General features: G+C 34.6%; 1 protein-coding gene and 2 non-coding genes across 3 annotated transcripts in view; all 3 read right to left on the bottom strand.

The window, feature by feature from the left end:
* Positions 1-12,758, bottom strand: part of LOC124537545 (dynein axonemal heavy chain 10) — a 65,612-nt gene that overhangs the window by 15,913 nt on the left and 36,941 nt on the right. Inside the window, exons 55-69 of the mRNA XM_047114419.1 lie at positions 12,172-12,327; positions 9,393-9,563; positions 8,901-9,089; positions 8,495-8,624; positions 6,318-6,415; positions 5,706-5,831; positions 4,570-4,747; positions 3,975-4,105; positions 3,697-3,839; positions 3,106-3,198; positions 1,843-1,945; positions 1,071-1,268; positions 642-786; positions 354-571; positions 35-240 (exon numbers count right to left, since the gene is read on the bottom strand). Coding sequence (XP_046970375.1) covers positions 35-240; positions 354-571; positions 642-786; positions 1,071-1,268; positions 1,843-1,945; positions 3,106-3,198; positions 3,697-3,839; positions 3,975-4,105; positions 4,570-4,747; positions 5,706-5,831; positions 6,318-6,415; positions 8,495-8,624; positions 8,901-9,089; positions 9,393-9,563; positions 12,172-12,327 — 2,285 coding nt within the window. The remainder of the gene's footprint in view (positions 1-34; positions 241-353; positions 572-641; positions 787-1,070; positions 1,269-1,842; positions 1,946-3,105; positions 3,199-3,696; positions 3,840-3,974; positions 4,106-4,569; positions 4,748-5,705; positions 5,832-6,317; positions 6,416-8,494; positions 8,625-8,900; positions 9,090-9,392; positions 9,564-12,171; positions 12,328-12,758) is intronic.
* Positions 10,818-10,890, bottom strand: Trnaa-agc. Its single transcript has one exon. It is a non-coding gene; the product is annotated as a tRNA-Ala (tRNA).
* On the bottom strand, positions 10,975-11,047 carry Trnaa-agc. Its single transcript has one exon. It is a non-coding gene; the product is annotated as a tRNA-Ala (tRNA).

Below are 12,758 nucleotides of genomic sequence, written 5' to 3'. Positions count from 1 at the left end.
GTACAATTTTTTTGTATAATTTGATTGTATTTACCCAGCTTTACTGATCTGCTGCATCGTGTCAAGTTTTTTGCTCTTCTTCATATGAGCCTTTACTGCTTTCACTTGAGCTTGCGTAATGAGATCGCAGTTCATCTCTTGGAGATTACGTAAGAAGTTAGGGTCAGCCATCATACCCTTAGCGCCCTTCCAACTTACATCTTTTATTCCACGGATTATTACTACACATTCACAGACTACCTAAAAGAGTTATTGTAATATTATTAAAGTATTTTGTTACCTAATTCTAACATAAAGCATTTCTTGCAACTGTGCCTTAAATCTTAAGGATTAAGAATAAAAATATTAATTACCTGTACTGCCTCTGGGGGTGTAGCAAAAGATCGAATTTCAGTGATATCATTTTTATCTAAGTCAGCAAGCGCTAATCTAGCAGCTTCTAGTGCAGGAAGCGCCGCTGAAAGAGCTTCTTCTGCTTCTGATTTCTCTTCTGCTATCACTTTGCTTTGTTCAGTGATTTCCTGACTTTTTATTGCTGCTACGGTTTGCTTAGCGACGGCCGCCTCGGTAGCTAAAAATAATTAGGGTTTCTTAAAAAATATTTCTCATGTTAGAAAGTTGATTGTGTATTTTTTTCTTACCTGTTGATATCTCTTTAAGCAATATTTCACATTCTTTCGTTTGTTCAGCGACTATCACTTTTTGAACTGCCAGTTTAGCATTTAGGTCTTCTAATTGAACATTTGCTTCCTCAATTTTTGCCAAGCCGCCAATCAGTCGCTCACACTGAAAACATGATATTAAATTAAACTATGTATCATAAAATATTAAATTTGAAAGAGGAATATTCGCTGGGTGCGCGATGACAGCGCCAACTAGCGGTTGCAAATACGGTGGTCTCCGCATTGTCAAATGCCCGGCTGTTTACTAAAAACGTTAGTCTCGCTAGTAAAAAGTGACAGCGTCCGCCACAGAAGGTTCCTTTTTGGGCCATGACGCGCGCTTCGATCGTTTTGTGGTTCCCCAGCTTATACTTCGCACCCAGCGAATACCTGTAATGTATATAATACCTGTGCCACTATAAAGGCGTCCTTTTCATTGAGTAGCGCTATGTAGTTACTGAGGAAGTCCATGTAGTGTTTGGGCGTGACGTAGTTGTTTCTCCGCAATCGCAACAGGAATTCGGCGGAGTAATGCGCAACCGACAAGTGGACGTGCACGACGTGCTCCACGATTATTGAACGGAATTCTTCCGGAATTTTTTGCACCTGTGTGATTGGAAAATACCATTTGCACACATTTTCCTTTTTTCACAAAACATTATCACTACATGTAAATAAATAATAATACTGTATTAAGTAGTAGTAAAATTAATAGTAAGTAAAGTAAAGTTAAGTAACAGCCTGTAAATTTCCCACTGCTGAGATAAGGCTTCCTCTTCCGTTAAGGAGAGGGCTTGGAACATATTCCACCACGCTGTTACAATGCGGGTTGGTGGAATGAACATGTGGCAGAATTTCGATGAAATTAGACACATGCAGGTTTCCTCACAATGTTTTCCTTCACTACCGAGCACGAGATGAATTGTAAACACAAATTAAGCACATATATATAGTGGTGCTTGCCTGGGTTTGAACCCGTAATCATCGGTTAAGATGCACGCGTTCTAACCACTGGGCCATCTCAGCTCTTGAATAAAATTGATTTGCAATAATTGTGTACTCAAAAAAACGATATAATAAAATATAGTAATATATACTGTAATAACGGCGGTTTAAAATTACTGATACGATGATCTAGATCGTATAAAAAACATAATTTGTTCAGGATTCAAATACATACATCAGCAAGGAAAACATTAGCTACAGCGAGTAGAGCTTGCTTCGGCCACGGAAACTGCCAGTCAATCGTTGTGTTGTTCACGAGGCCAGGGAAACTTCGACATCTGTTCCATGAGAAAATAGTTCATTACAATATATAAATAATAAACAAATAAATGCAAAGAGGATATTGATGAAATTTGAAAGACAATAGTATTAATGTATTTTGCATTATATCAATGCAACAGTAATTTTTATTTTTTAATGTATAGGTTGACGAGCATATGGGCCACCTGATGGTAAGTGGTCACCATCACCCATAGACAAGGACGCTGTAAGAAATATTAACTATTCCTTACATCGTCAATGTGCCACCAACCTTGGGAACTACGATGTTATGTCCCTTGTGCCTGTAGTTACACTGGCTCACTCACCCTTCAAACCGGAACACAACAATACTGAGTACTGTTATTTGGCGGTAGAATAACTGATGAGTGGGTGGTACCTACCCAGATGGGATTGGTCAAAGCCCTACTACCAAGTAAATATAATTTAGTAGATATATTTAAAGATCGTTCGGTTAGCTGGATATGATCAGAGGTGGTCGGTTGGGTCAAATTTTAAAAGTCATAGTTGTATGTATTAGCTGTCTCCACGTCATATACTTATAATTTGTAATTATAATAAAATATCTATTAATGAACGCTTACATTACATAACAAGGATTATTGTTAAGAAGTACTGTCTATTATAGTAAAATGAAATAGTTCAAATTGATGTCGAAACAAAATAAAAATAATGTAGTTTTTATTAATTTAAACCATTATATAGATTAAAGCACAAATAAATGTAATAATAACTAGGTAGGTAATACATGCATACTCGTTGCATATAAAAAAACGAAAGTAAGGTGAAAAACCAAAGTCATTTATAAAATAGAAGCAATGCATTTAGTCCACTGTGACAATTAAAAAAAAAGTTAAGTAACAGCCTGTACATTTGGAACATATTCCACCACGCTGTTCTAATGCGGTTTGGTGGAATGCACATGTGGCAGAATTTCGATGAAATTAGACACATGCAGGTTTCCTCACGATGTTTTCCTTCACCGCCGAGCACGAGATGGATTATAAACACAAATTAGGCACATAAACATAGTGGTGCTTGCCTGGGTTCGAACCCGCAATTATCGGTTAAGATGCACGCGTTCTAATCGCTGGGACATCTCAGCTCAACAATGTGACAATTGTCGTCGTATATTAGGAGTACGTTTATTGAACTTAACCTGTTCCTCAGTATGTCGCCACTCGGCGACATGGACAGGACGACATGCAAATTGTCAGCACATTTGTTACAGAAGAAGTTCCAGACAGCATCTCTGCAAATAGTTTTTATTTTATGTTACGTTACTCTAAAAGGCGTATGTACAAAATCGTTCAGTTGTGGCTTACGATAATGATGTGACTAGTGTAACTATTAATCTATACAAATAATAAAATTGGAGTGTCTGTTTGTAATATTAAAATAAGGGCACATATTATGCATTGAGTAAAATGTATGTATATGTATATCAATGCATATATATTTATACACGGTACATATACCAGATGTCTGTTTGTTCCGACTAATCTCTGATACGGCTGGACCGATTTTGACGGGACTTTCACTGGCAGATAACTTAGGCTACAATAATATATTTTTTTGTTATATTCAAAGGCGTACAAGGTCGCAGGCACGGCTAAGTAGGTAAACTAACTGAAACTAAATTTTTTCGAACTTAAATAACAATTAAACGATAATTTGAAGAATGACCTAACAAAATCCAGGTAAAGTTTAACAGGTAATGTTAGAAATTAAAAAAAAATAATTTAATTACTTCGCCACGCCGTAGCCAGCCTCAGCACTTTCGTTACGAACTGCATTTATGATGGCATCCTTTTCATCATCACCAAACAGAGCGGGGATCATACCAATCATCAAAATATTGTTGATAAATTCTAGGAAACCCTCTTCAAGAATCTATCAAAGAAAAAAACAACATTTAAACGTTCAATCGATTGTTAACGTATTCTAAACACATTAAGTATTTATTTATGTCTCGAAAAACCCAAAATACTAAATTGAAACAACATAACGATATGTCATTGTACAAACCTGCGCCGCGGTGAACAAAAATACGGTAGGCTTGCCGTCGACACCGAGCTGATTGTAAAGCCTTTTCATGTCATCCTTGAACGTGTTCTCGTTATAGTTGCGTGTGACGGTGATTTCGAACATTTCACATCCTATTTTAAATTTAAATATATAACATATTATAATGAAAAATTAACGACATTACACTACGCTACGAGTAGTTTTTTTTTTCTTGTGGTATATGTTGTCGGACGAGCATATGGGCCACCTGACGGTAAGTGGTTATTATCAGCCATAGCCATACAATGGCGCTGTAAGAAATATTAAGCAATACTTACAACGCCAATGCACCACTAACCTCGGGAACTAAGATATTATGTTCCTTGTGAGAGTCCCTTTGTTAGTTACACTGGCTCTCTCACCCTTCAAACCGATTCACAATAATACCGAGTACTGTTGTTCGTGGTAGAATATCTAATCAGTGGGTGGCACTTACCCAGGCCGGTTTGCACAAAGCCCTACCACCAAGTTAAAAGTTAGTTCATTTTTGATGCTGTGTCAAATGAACAGACAGAGAGATAAGAGAAGAGATAATTTAATAATTTGTCTATGTCACCAGCAGCGAATGCGGCGAGACGGCAGATGGACTTCTTCCCGGAGCCACCGACGCCGATGATCATCGCGTTCCCGCGATCTGTACGCAGCACGCGATGCACGCGCGTCAGATGTTCCAGGCAGTCCTCAAATAGCACCACCGACATCTTGCCCACTCGCTCATTGTATTCATCGAGAATCTAAAACATACAAATACTAAATAAACATAAATAAATATGAGACAACATCACATACATTACTCTGACCCCGATGTAAGTAGCTAAATCACTTGTGTTATGGAAAATCAGAAGAAACGACGCTACCACAAACACCCAGACCCAAGACAACATAGAAAACTAATGATAATCTACATCGACTCAGCCGGGAATCGAACCCAGGACGACGCCACTCCGAGGCGTACCCATGAAATCCGGTGTATACACCACTCAACAACGGAGGTCGTCAAACAAATAAAACACTACTTACGGAGCTAATTTAACATGTTACTATAAATATGTGGACCTACTTTTTTCGTGTTCTTGCACTTTAGATATGTAGGTATATAAAAAGCTATAGTTAGCATTTCCTTAAATCTATACATATTTTATATTGAAGTGTCTGTTTGTAATATTAATATAGCCGTTCTACTCAATGCATATATATTTATACACATACCAAAATTATATTTTTTACAATTTCTGTCTGTCCTGTTTTTTCCGGCTAATCCCTGGAACGGCTGGGCCGTTTTGATGGGACTTTTGACTTTCAATGGCAGATAACTGATATAATAGGGTACTCGCTATTATTACAATTTACAAAAAAGAAATATTATTGTATAAGTTACTACTTAGGCTACAATCATATTTCTTTTTTGTAAATTCAAAATCGTACAAGGTCGCGAACGCACCTCTCTATATATAAGAAAAATGTCGGAGGCGTTAAACGTCGCTATTAAAGCCAGTAAACCAACGGTTGTTATTATACAAACCCTATGGTACTTGAAAAGAATAAGGGTGAAAGTTGAAATACCAAATTATTCATTATGATAGTATTAAAAGTTCGGAAAATGCCAATACGATACACGGAACACAGATTAAAATATTAGATCTCAATTTTATTTATTTATTATTTGAATTCTGAAATATGTATATTAAATACCTCTTGAAATAAGAAATAAACTGCTTCATAATCTAATAGATCCTCATAATATCTGACTTCTTCTTCATCGAGTGCATTGCGATAGTCACCAAAGAGAAGAGGATCCCTAAGGACATATTCTTCCAACTGAAAGTCACACATAATGTTTTAACAGTTAAATATAAATAGTTATAAACGTGCGTATTTTTCTCGTGTCAATTTTATGAGTATCACATTGTCTTACAAATTTGTTTCAATTTTCCCGAAGAAAATTACCATCACAATATATTTTCAAAGGTAAGTAAATAAGTGATGCTTTATGGTTAGAAAGCGTGCATCTTAACCGATGATTGCGGTTTCAAACCCAGGCAAGCGATTCATGTGCTTAATTTGTGTTTATCATTCATCTCGTGCTCAGCGGTGAAGGAAAACATCGTGAGGAAACCTGCATGTGACACATATGTATATTCCACCAACCCGCATTGGACCAGCGTGGTGGAATAGGTGGAATATGTTCCAAACCTTCTAATTAAAGGGAGAGGAGGCCTTTAGCCCAGCAGTGAGAATTTACAGGCTGTTGTTGTTGATTCTTTATTATTTAAAGCATAGATGTTTTTTATTAAGAATACTAACAGTCAGTTCTCTTTCAACCTCCACTTCTTCCTCTTCCATTTGTTCGTCCTGCTCCTCAACGATCTGTGACCGTGGCTTTGCCTCAGCCATACCATACTCTGCGTATAAAACACAGTTTAAAATTGCATAGTATTCAGCCAATATTCATTATTGTTTTAATCATACTGAATCTTTATCATCCTACAAATAATTTGGCCGACAATGGACAGGGATATGTTCAAGAAAGAAAAGCCTACTCGTCGCCAGTGAGGAAAGAATAAAAGAAGCTCTTTTCTCTTTTTCAGGTGCATAATTAAGCTTTTATGCCCGTTTTCAATAACCTATCTAAGATTACAGATAGATCGCTATCCCCGATTGTCAGTTAGAGTTTATCTATCGTTAGTATGCGTTTCACAATCAAGGATAAGTGCCATCTATCTTCGACCAACGATAGATTACTTTTCCCTCTCACCTATCTTAGCTTCTTCGAATGTTTCATTTTACGATAACCACGAAACAATGTCACGCTCAAAATTTGTTTTTCATATATTTATTTTTTATTTGTTTACTATTTCAAATTGAGTAATAAATTAATTTAAATAAAAATAAAATATCAAAATGTTTTCACCGTTTCACCGTTTTTCACCGTGAATTTTAACAAAGTCACGGTGATGTTATCCAATCAAAGTCAATAACAAAACGAAACGTCTTGACAGTTTGAAGTTTCAATTTTGGTTTTCAGTTGGTTATCAATTTGTGTTAGCTTAATTATTTATTTATTTTTTAATTATTTCATTCATTCACAGCACCTTTGCTCAGTCTGAATCGATATGCAAATTCGTAATCATTTAGCTTATTCATGTAATTTATTCGTGGCTTATACTTCTTTAAAATAAATAAAATTTTCCTAGTTTATTACTTAATATGTATTCCTTTACCGTAAGTAAGATAACAATGCGACGTTCGTTGATTTTTATAACTATTGTACCTATTTGTTTGTTTTTATTTTTTATTTGTTGCAGCTTCATTGGTGTATGATTTTGTAATTTTATTTATAATTTAAGTGTATTGTGAACTATTTGTGCCTTAATAAAGCAAAATAAAAATAAATAAAAAATAAAATAAATTTTTGTATATACGGAAAAATATTAATGTTTTTATGAGAAAATGTAATTCTCATAACATTGGTACAAGGAACAAACACAATCTTGTTACTCCTGTTACTCGACTGCATTGAGTCAGTAACTCTTTTGTGGGGCAATGTATAAGCTTCTAGAACAGGATCCCAGAAAGCGTTCAAAACGCTTCTGTTGCCAAATTTAAAAAAATTGTTAAGGAACGCTTGTGTGCAAAAGGTTACTATACAATTAGCGAGTTTATGTTTAATAGCACACCTTGGGAATGAAACGATCGCCTCCTGGCTATTTCTAATCATTTACTACTATGTATCTTATTAATTTAACAAAAAAAAAAATAGCAAAAAAAGACCCGCTGAGTTTCTTTCGCCGGTTCTTCTCAAGTCAGGGTGTTCCTTTTTCCGATTCGGTGGTAGTGTTTATTTGACAATCAATAAGTAAGTGTAATGCTTCTATATTGAATAAAGGAATTTGAGTTTGAGTTTGAGTTTTGTGATCGCACAGTATTGGAATCACTGTCGCTGTCTGTATCAAAATCATTCATAATTTGTAATAATTCCATATCACTATCATCACTGCTACAATATTCCATCATTAATAAAAATTAGAGCAATTATATTTCAAAATTTCAAGTCGATCGCCCGAATATGACGGATAAGCGATTGACGTTACTACAGATAGCTTCGTCTATCCGAGAGTAACGTCAAACGTATATAGAAACGTAGGTAACCTCGAATCGTATGAGCGTTCTATCTCTAGTAAGCTATCTGTCCTCCCGATGACAGATAGCTAATTTCGATTGGAAATGCTAACCATCGATAGGTAATTGAAAACAAAGTAAAGGCAGAAGGATAGATTTGTTTATCTTTAGTTACTGAAACAAGGGATAGATAGATTATTGAAAACGGCCGTTAGTAAATAAATTGTTTTAGATATTATGTCAACGTGCAATTTGGCAACAGGTTAGTATTAGATTTATGATGTTCACCAATAGAAAACAAGACAGAAGTCGTTAAAATTCAATATGATTTTCTGTTAGTTATTGATTTTTTATTGTTTTACCATCCTCCTCTTCTTCAGGAGGTTTCTCATCGTCCTCGGGTACGACGATTTCTTCTAGAACAACTGGTTCTTCTTCTGGGAAATATTTTGCAACGTGTTCTTGAATGTGTCCACGCATTAAATCATTATCCTATTATTCAATCAACGTTTAGTCAGTAAATTGCATAATCATATTATAATTATTTAAAATTAAATATTTGAGATAATTAATAGATTGTATGGTAAAATAGAACAAATTATGATCAAAGCTTAAAATAATTATGACAGTATACAATCAGTTGTGTTCGACCCGTGGTTACCCATAAATAATCAGTATCGGAAATTTATGAAAAAACTAATATTTTTTCCTGATATAAAACCTTTTTTTACTTTTTGAAATATTTAAGAATTAAAAAAATAGAATCACCTGAGTATTAATAAGCCTGTCGCAAATAACGCGAGTGAACTCATTTCTCCAGCACCTAACGACGCTACGCTTCTCGCTAAAGAAGTTGGGATGCGTGAGGCACATTCCAGCAGCAATGCGAGACAGATCACGCAAGTTGAAGATGTAGTGGAATTTTGCCGGAGTAGGGGGGAGGTCCACTATTATTATCTGTAATAGTAGTAATAGTAAGATTTATTTAATCCATAAATATGTATGGTGTGACCGTACTATCTATAATTAATTTTTCTGGATATAGCCTTTACACTTCCAAACTTTATTTTCCCATTGACTGACTGATTGATTTATACATATAACATTTTGTAAAAAAACAATCTATAAAATTGCTTTATTTCTTTTTGCGTTAGTAACATAAATTGTATACACAATACAGAAATTACTTTTAAATTTATTTCGATCGTTTTACATAAGACAAAAAAATATTTTACATTTATTTCTTATAGTATTCGTTACCTTGTACAGGTCGAGGGTCATCTGCACTATTTTGTCCACAATATCCTGTATTTCTTCCGGGAAAATAGAAAAGTGTCCTTTTAAGATTGAGATATAAATGTGGCTTAACGTCGCCTCTGACGGAAACTGCAGATTGTATACCGAGAACATAGAAATAAAACGCGGATCCACCTACAAACAAATACATATTAGCATATTTCCTTATTTCATATTATCGTTTTTTGGTTTCAATTTGCGCAACATTTATTCAAGCTTAATAAATGAGTTGAATTGAAACTTTAACGCTGCAATTTTTCGGAATTTACTGACTTCTAAAAACAGACAGATTTTGTTTAGGAAGCAGAGTTACATAATATATATAAAACTTATCCAAATATAATATCAAATTTCCCTTCTGATATTTATTCTTTAAATTTTCGAAAACATTATAATCTCCCGGAATATGTAGCTATTTCTCACACTATTACAAGAAACAACAACAATAACTTTTAAAGATAATAAAATAAGAAAATTTATGAATACATCCGTGTATTTTTTGTTTGAATAAATAAAATTATCATTGTCTTTGTTTGCAACGGCGCGAAAAAACGTGGCGGGGACGTTGACGCAAAAAAAGTAGGGAGAAACGGACGCATATTTCGTCGACGTAATGCACCACGGAACACCGCATTATGGTCAGTGTTCAAAATCTACGATGTTGTTTCTATGAATTATTGTGTTTTACAATTCCTGTTAAAAGTTATAGCTTGCGGTGTTTTTCGCTTGTAAAAATGTAGATCGTAAAGTATGCTCGACTTTAACGCAGAGTAGTTCTAGTCATAGCGCAGAGAAATAACGGTCAAGAGTGATAACGTTTTTAACGATATTAGCAATCACGCGAAACGAGTGTGCAGCTAGTGAAGAATAAATACGATTACAGTGATCGAGTATTTTTATATTTAGTTGCAATGAAGAAACTAATGAAACTGCATTATGGATTCTGATATTACTTTCACACGTAATTAAAAGCCAGACGCTGTTTAATCAAAAATATATTAATTATAAAAGAAATTTCACTTAAATTCGTTTGCCGGTTCTTTTAAGATTTTTGACAGTTAGGTAATAAGCCAGTGCTTCTGTATTGAATTTTCTAATGCCTTTGTTGAGCGTAGTAATAATTATACTAACTTGCTAAGCCTCTGAGTATAAAATATTACTAGTTGTTGCTATGCCATTCATAATTAAATATTGTGTGTTATAAGGTCGATTCTCATTAAGCGGCAGATTTTGAAAATGTTGGTGCCTATTATGATTTTAATCAATAAGGTTTAGTTGTTGGGTTGACTAACAACGCTTTGAAAAAATTGTGGCACTCATATTGACGATACGTTCATTACGGGTATAAGTACCGATTAGTATTGCTATCCATTAAAAAAATAATAAAACTGGAGGCGCCGGGTATCGATCCCGGTACCTCTCGCATGCTAAGCGAGCGCTCTACCATCTGAGCTACGCCCCCGTTGAAAGCTTGTGGCAACTACTGACACAGTTGTTTGAATATTAGTTATAGTACTAAAAGTACAACTTTATGTCAAAAACAAATTGGAGGCGCCGGGTATCGATCCCGGTACCTCTCGCATGCTAAGCGAGCGCTCTACCATCTGAGCTACGCCCCCGATGAAAACTTATCAGAATTGTATAGACAATATGTTCATTAGGGATACAAGTTTTTTTACACATATTCTACCGTCCGATAAGAATAATAAGATTTGAATTCCAGAGGGAAAGGCGAGAGAATACTATGTAATATCTAAAAGTTATTAGTGGTGGTGGCCTTGACCTAGCCTTACCATCAGGTAGACCATTTCCCCCTACACCTATCAATATTATAAAAATAAAAAGACAATAACTGCCCGTAATTCTGCCTGTATTATTTATGGAGTAAATATACCATAATAAAATTGTATAGTCAGCGTCATAGATGTACAAAGAACTTACTTTTGATGAAATGACGCTGACTGACTTTATATACTAGAAGAAAATATTATTTTTAATATTACAATTTTTCCTGTAAACCTATCATGGAAAAAATTAATAAAGTTACGTTTTTATTGAAATCACTATCCATTTATTCAGCTGTAAATATAAAAAAAAAGTAATACCAATAGCTTTCAACAACACTTACACAGCACGAAACGTTAAAAACAAACTAAAACATATTTTGCAGTTGCATATAACGTTTTTTTCATTTAATCTGCTTCCTGACTCACTAATTGCATCGCCTATCGACCGATTCGAGAAACTTATTAGCGTTAAAATTCGCAGAATCAAGGCGTGGTTCAATCTGATTTTTATTAAAGTTCACCAATAACCAACAATCAATGTAAATATTAAACTACTATAAAATTAAAAGTAATGCTAGTCGATACTTATTTTATGATTAAACTGTCTAACTATATCGAATACATTTTGCAAAACGTTAAACGTGCTACGTTGATATGTACCATCCACTCATCAAATTTTCTACCTTGGCGGTAGTGGGTACGACCACATACAGACTTACAAATAGCCCTACCACCAAGTAAAAGCTTTAGTCAAGAAGAAATATGAATTTATTAAACATAGCAAACAATACTGTATATTTTTTCATTCGATATATTGACGCAAATGACAATAAAAACTCACTTTTACTCGAACGAAAAAAATAATATTTAAAGAGCATTGTGTTTATTTCGTTTTCAATTTTCAAATTAGAATCTGGTAAGGCGAGAGCCAAATAATAAATAAATTAAAAACTCACATCGTTTCTGCCGCCACCCGCTTTCCCCATCGCGGCGAGGAACCCTATATCCTTAAGATTTTTCCAGTTGAGGTCTTTGCCTCGGTCGTAGAAACCTTTTCTTTCGAAGAGCAACTTCAAAAGAGCTATGGGCTGCTGGGTTCCATACGTGTCCACCTGAACGATAAGTGGCACGGGTTATAAACATTAATTACTTTTTATGAATTTTATTGTGAAAAGCTCTTATATTTAAAATTGAAAATCTCCTTGACGGAGTTTCTCCGTACAGACAGAATATACATTTGACCTGGTTGTTGCTTTCCATTAATTATGTTCTTGTAAAATGACGCTTCAAAACTGCTTACAAGTGCTTACTTGAATAAAGTATATTGTGATTGATTACCTCGCATTACTCTGCGACGACCGTAAATAGGTTCGATTAGAATAAATGAATGATATATTATAATTAAGGTAAAGTTGTACTGAGAAATGGCGATCTTAAATATCTGACTCGTCTACAGAACTTATTGGTCTCACTAAAATGTTCTCCGGATTATATTATTTGATATTAATATATTATCTTGATATCTATTTCTTAATTATCTAAC

Source organism: Vanessa cardui, chromosome 18, assembly GCF_905220365.1.
Source record: "Vanessa cardui chromosome 18, ilVanCard2.1, whole genome shotgun sequence".
Classification (NCBI taxonomy): domain Eukaryota; kingdom Metazoa; phylum Arthropoda; class Insecta; order Lepidoptera; family Nymphalidae; genus Vanessa; species Vanessa cardui.
This window is presented reverse-complemented; position numbering and strand designations above follow the sequence as displayed.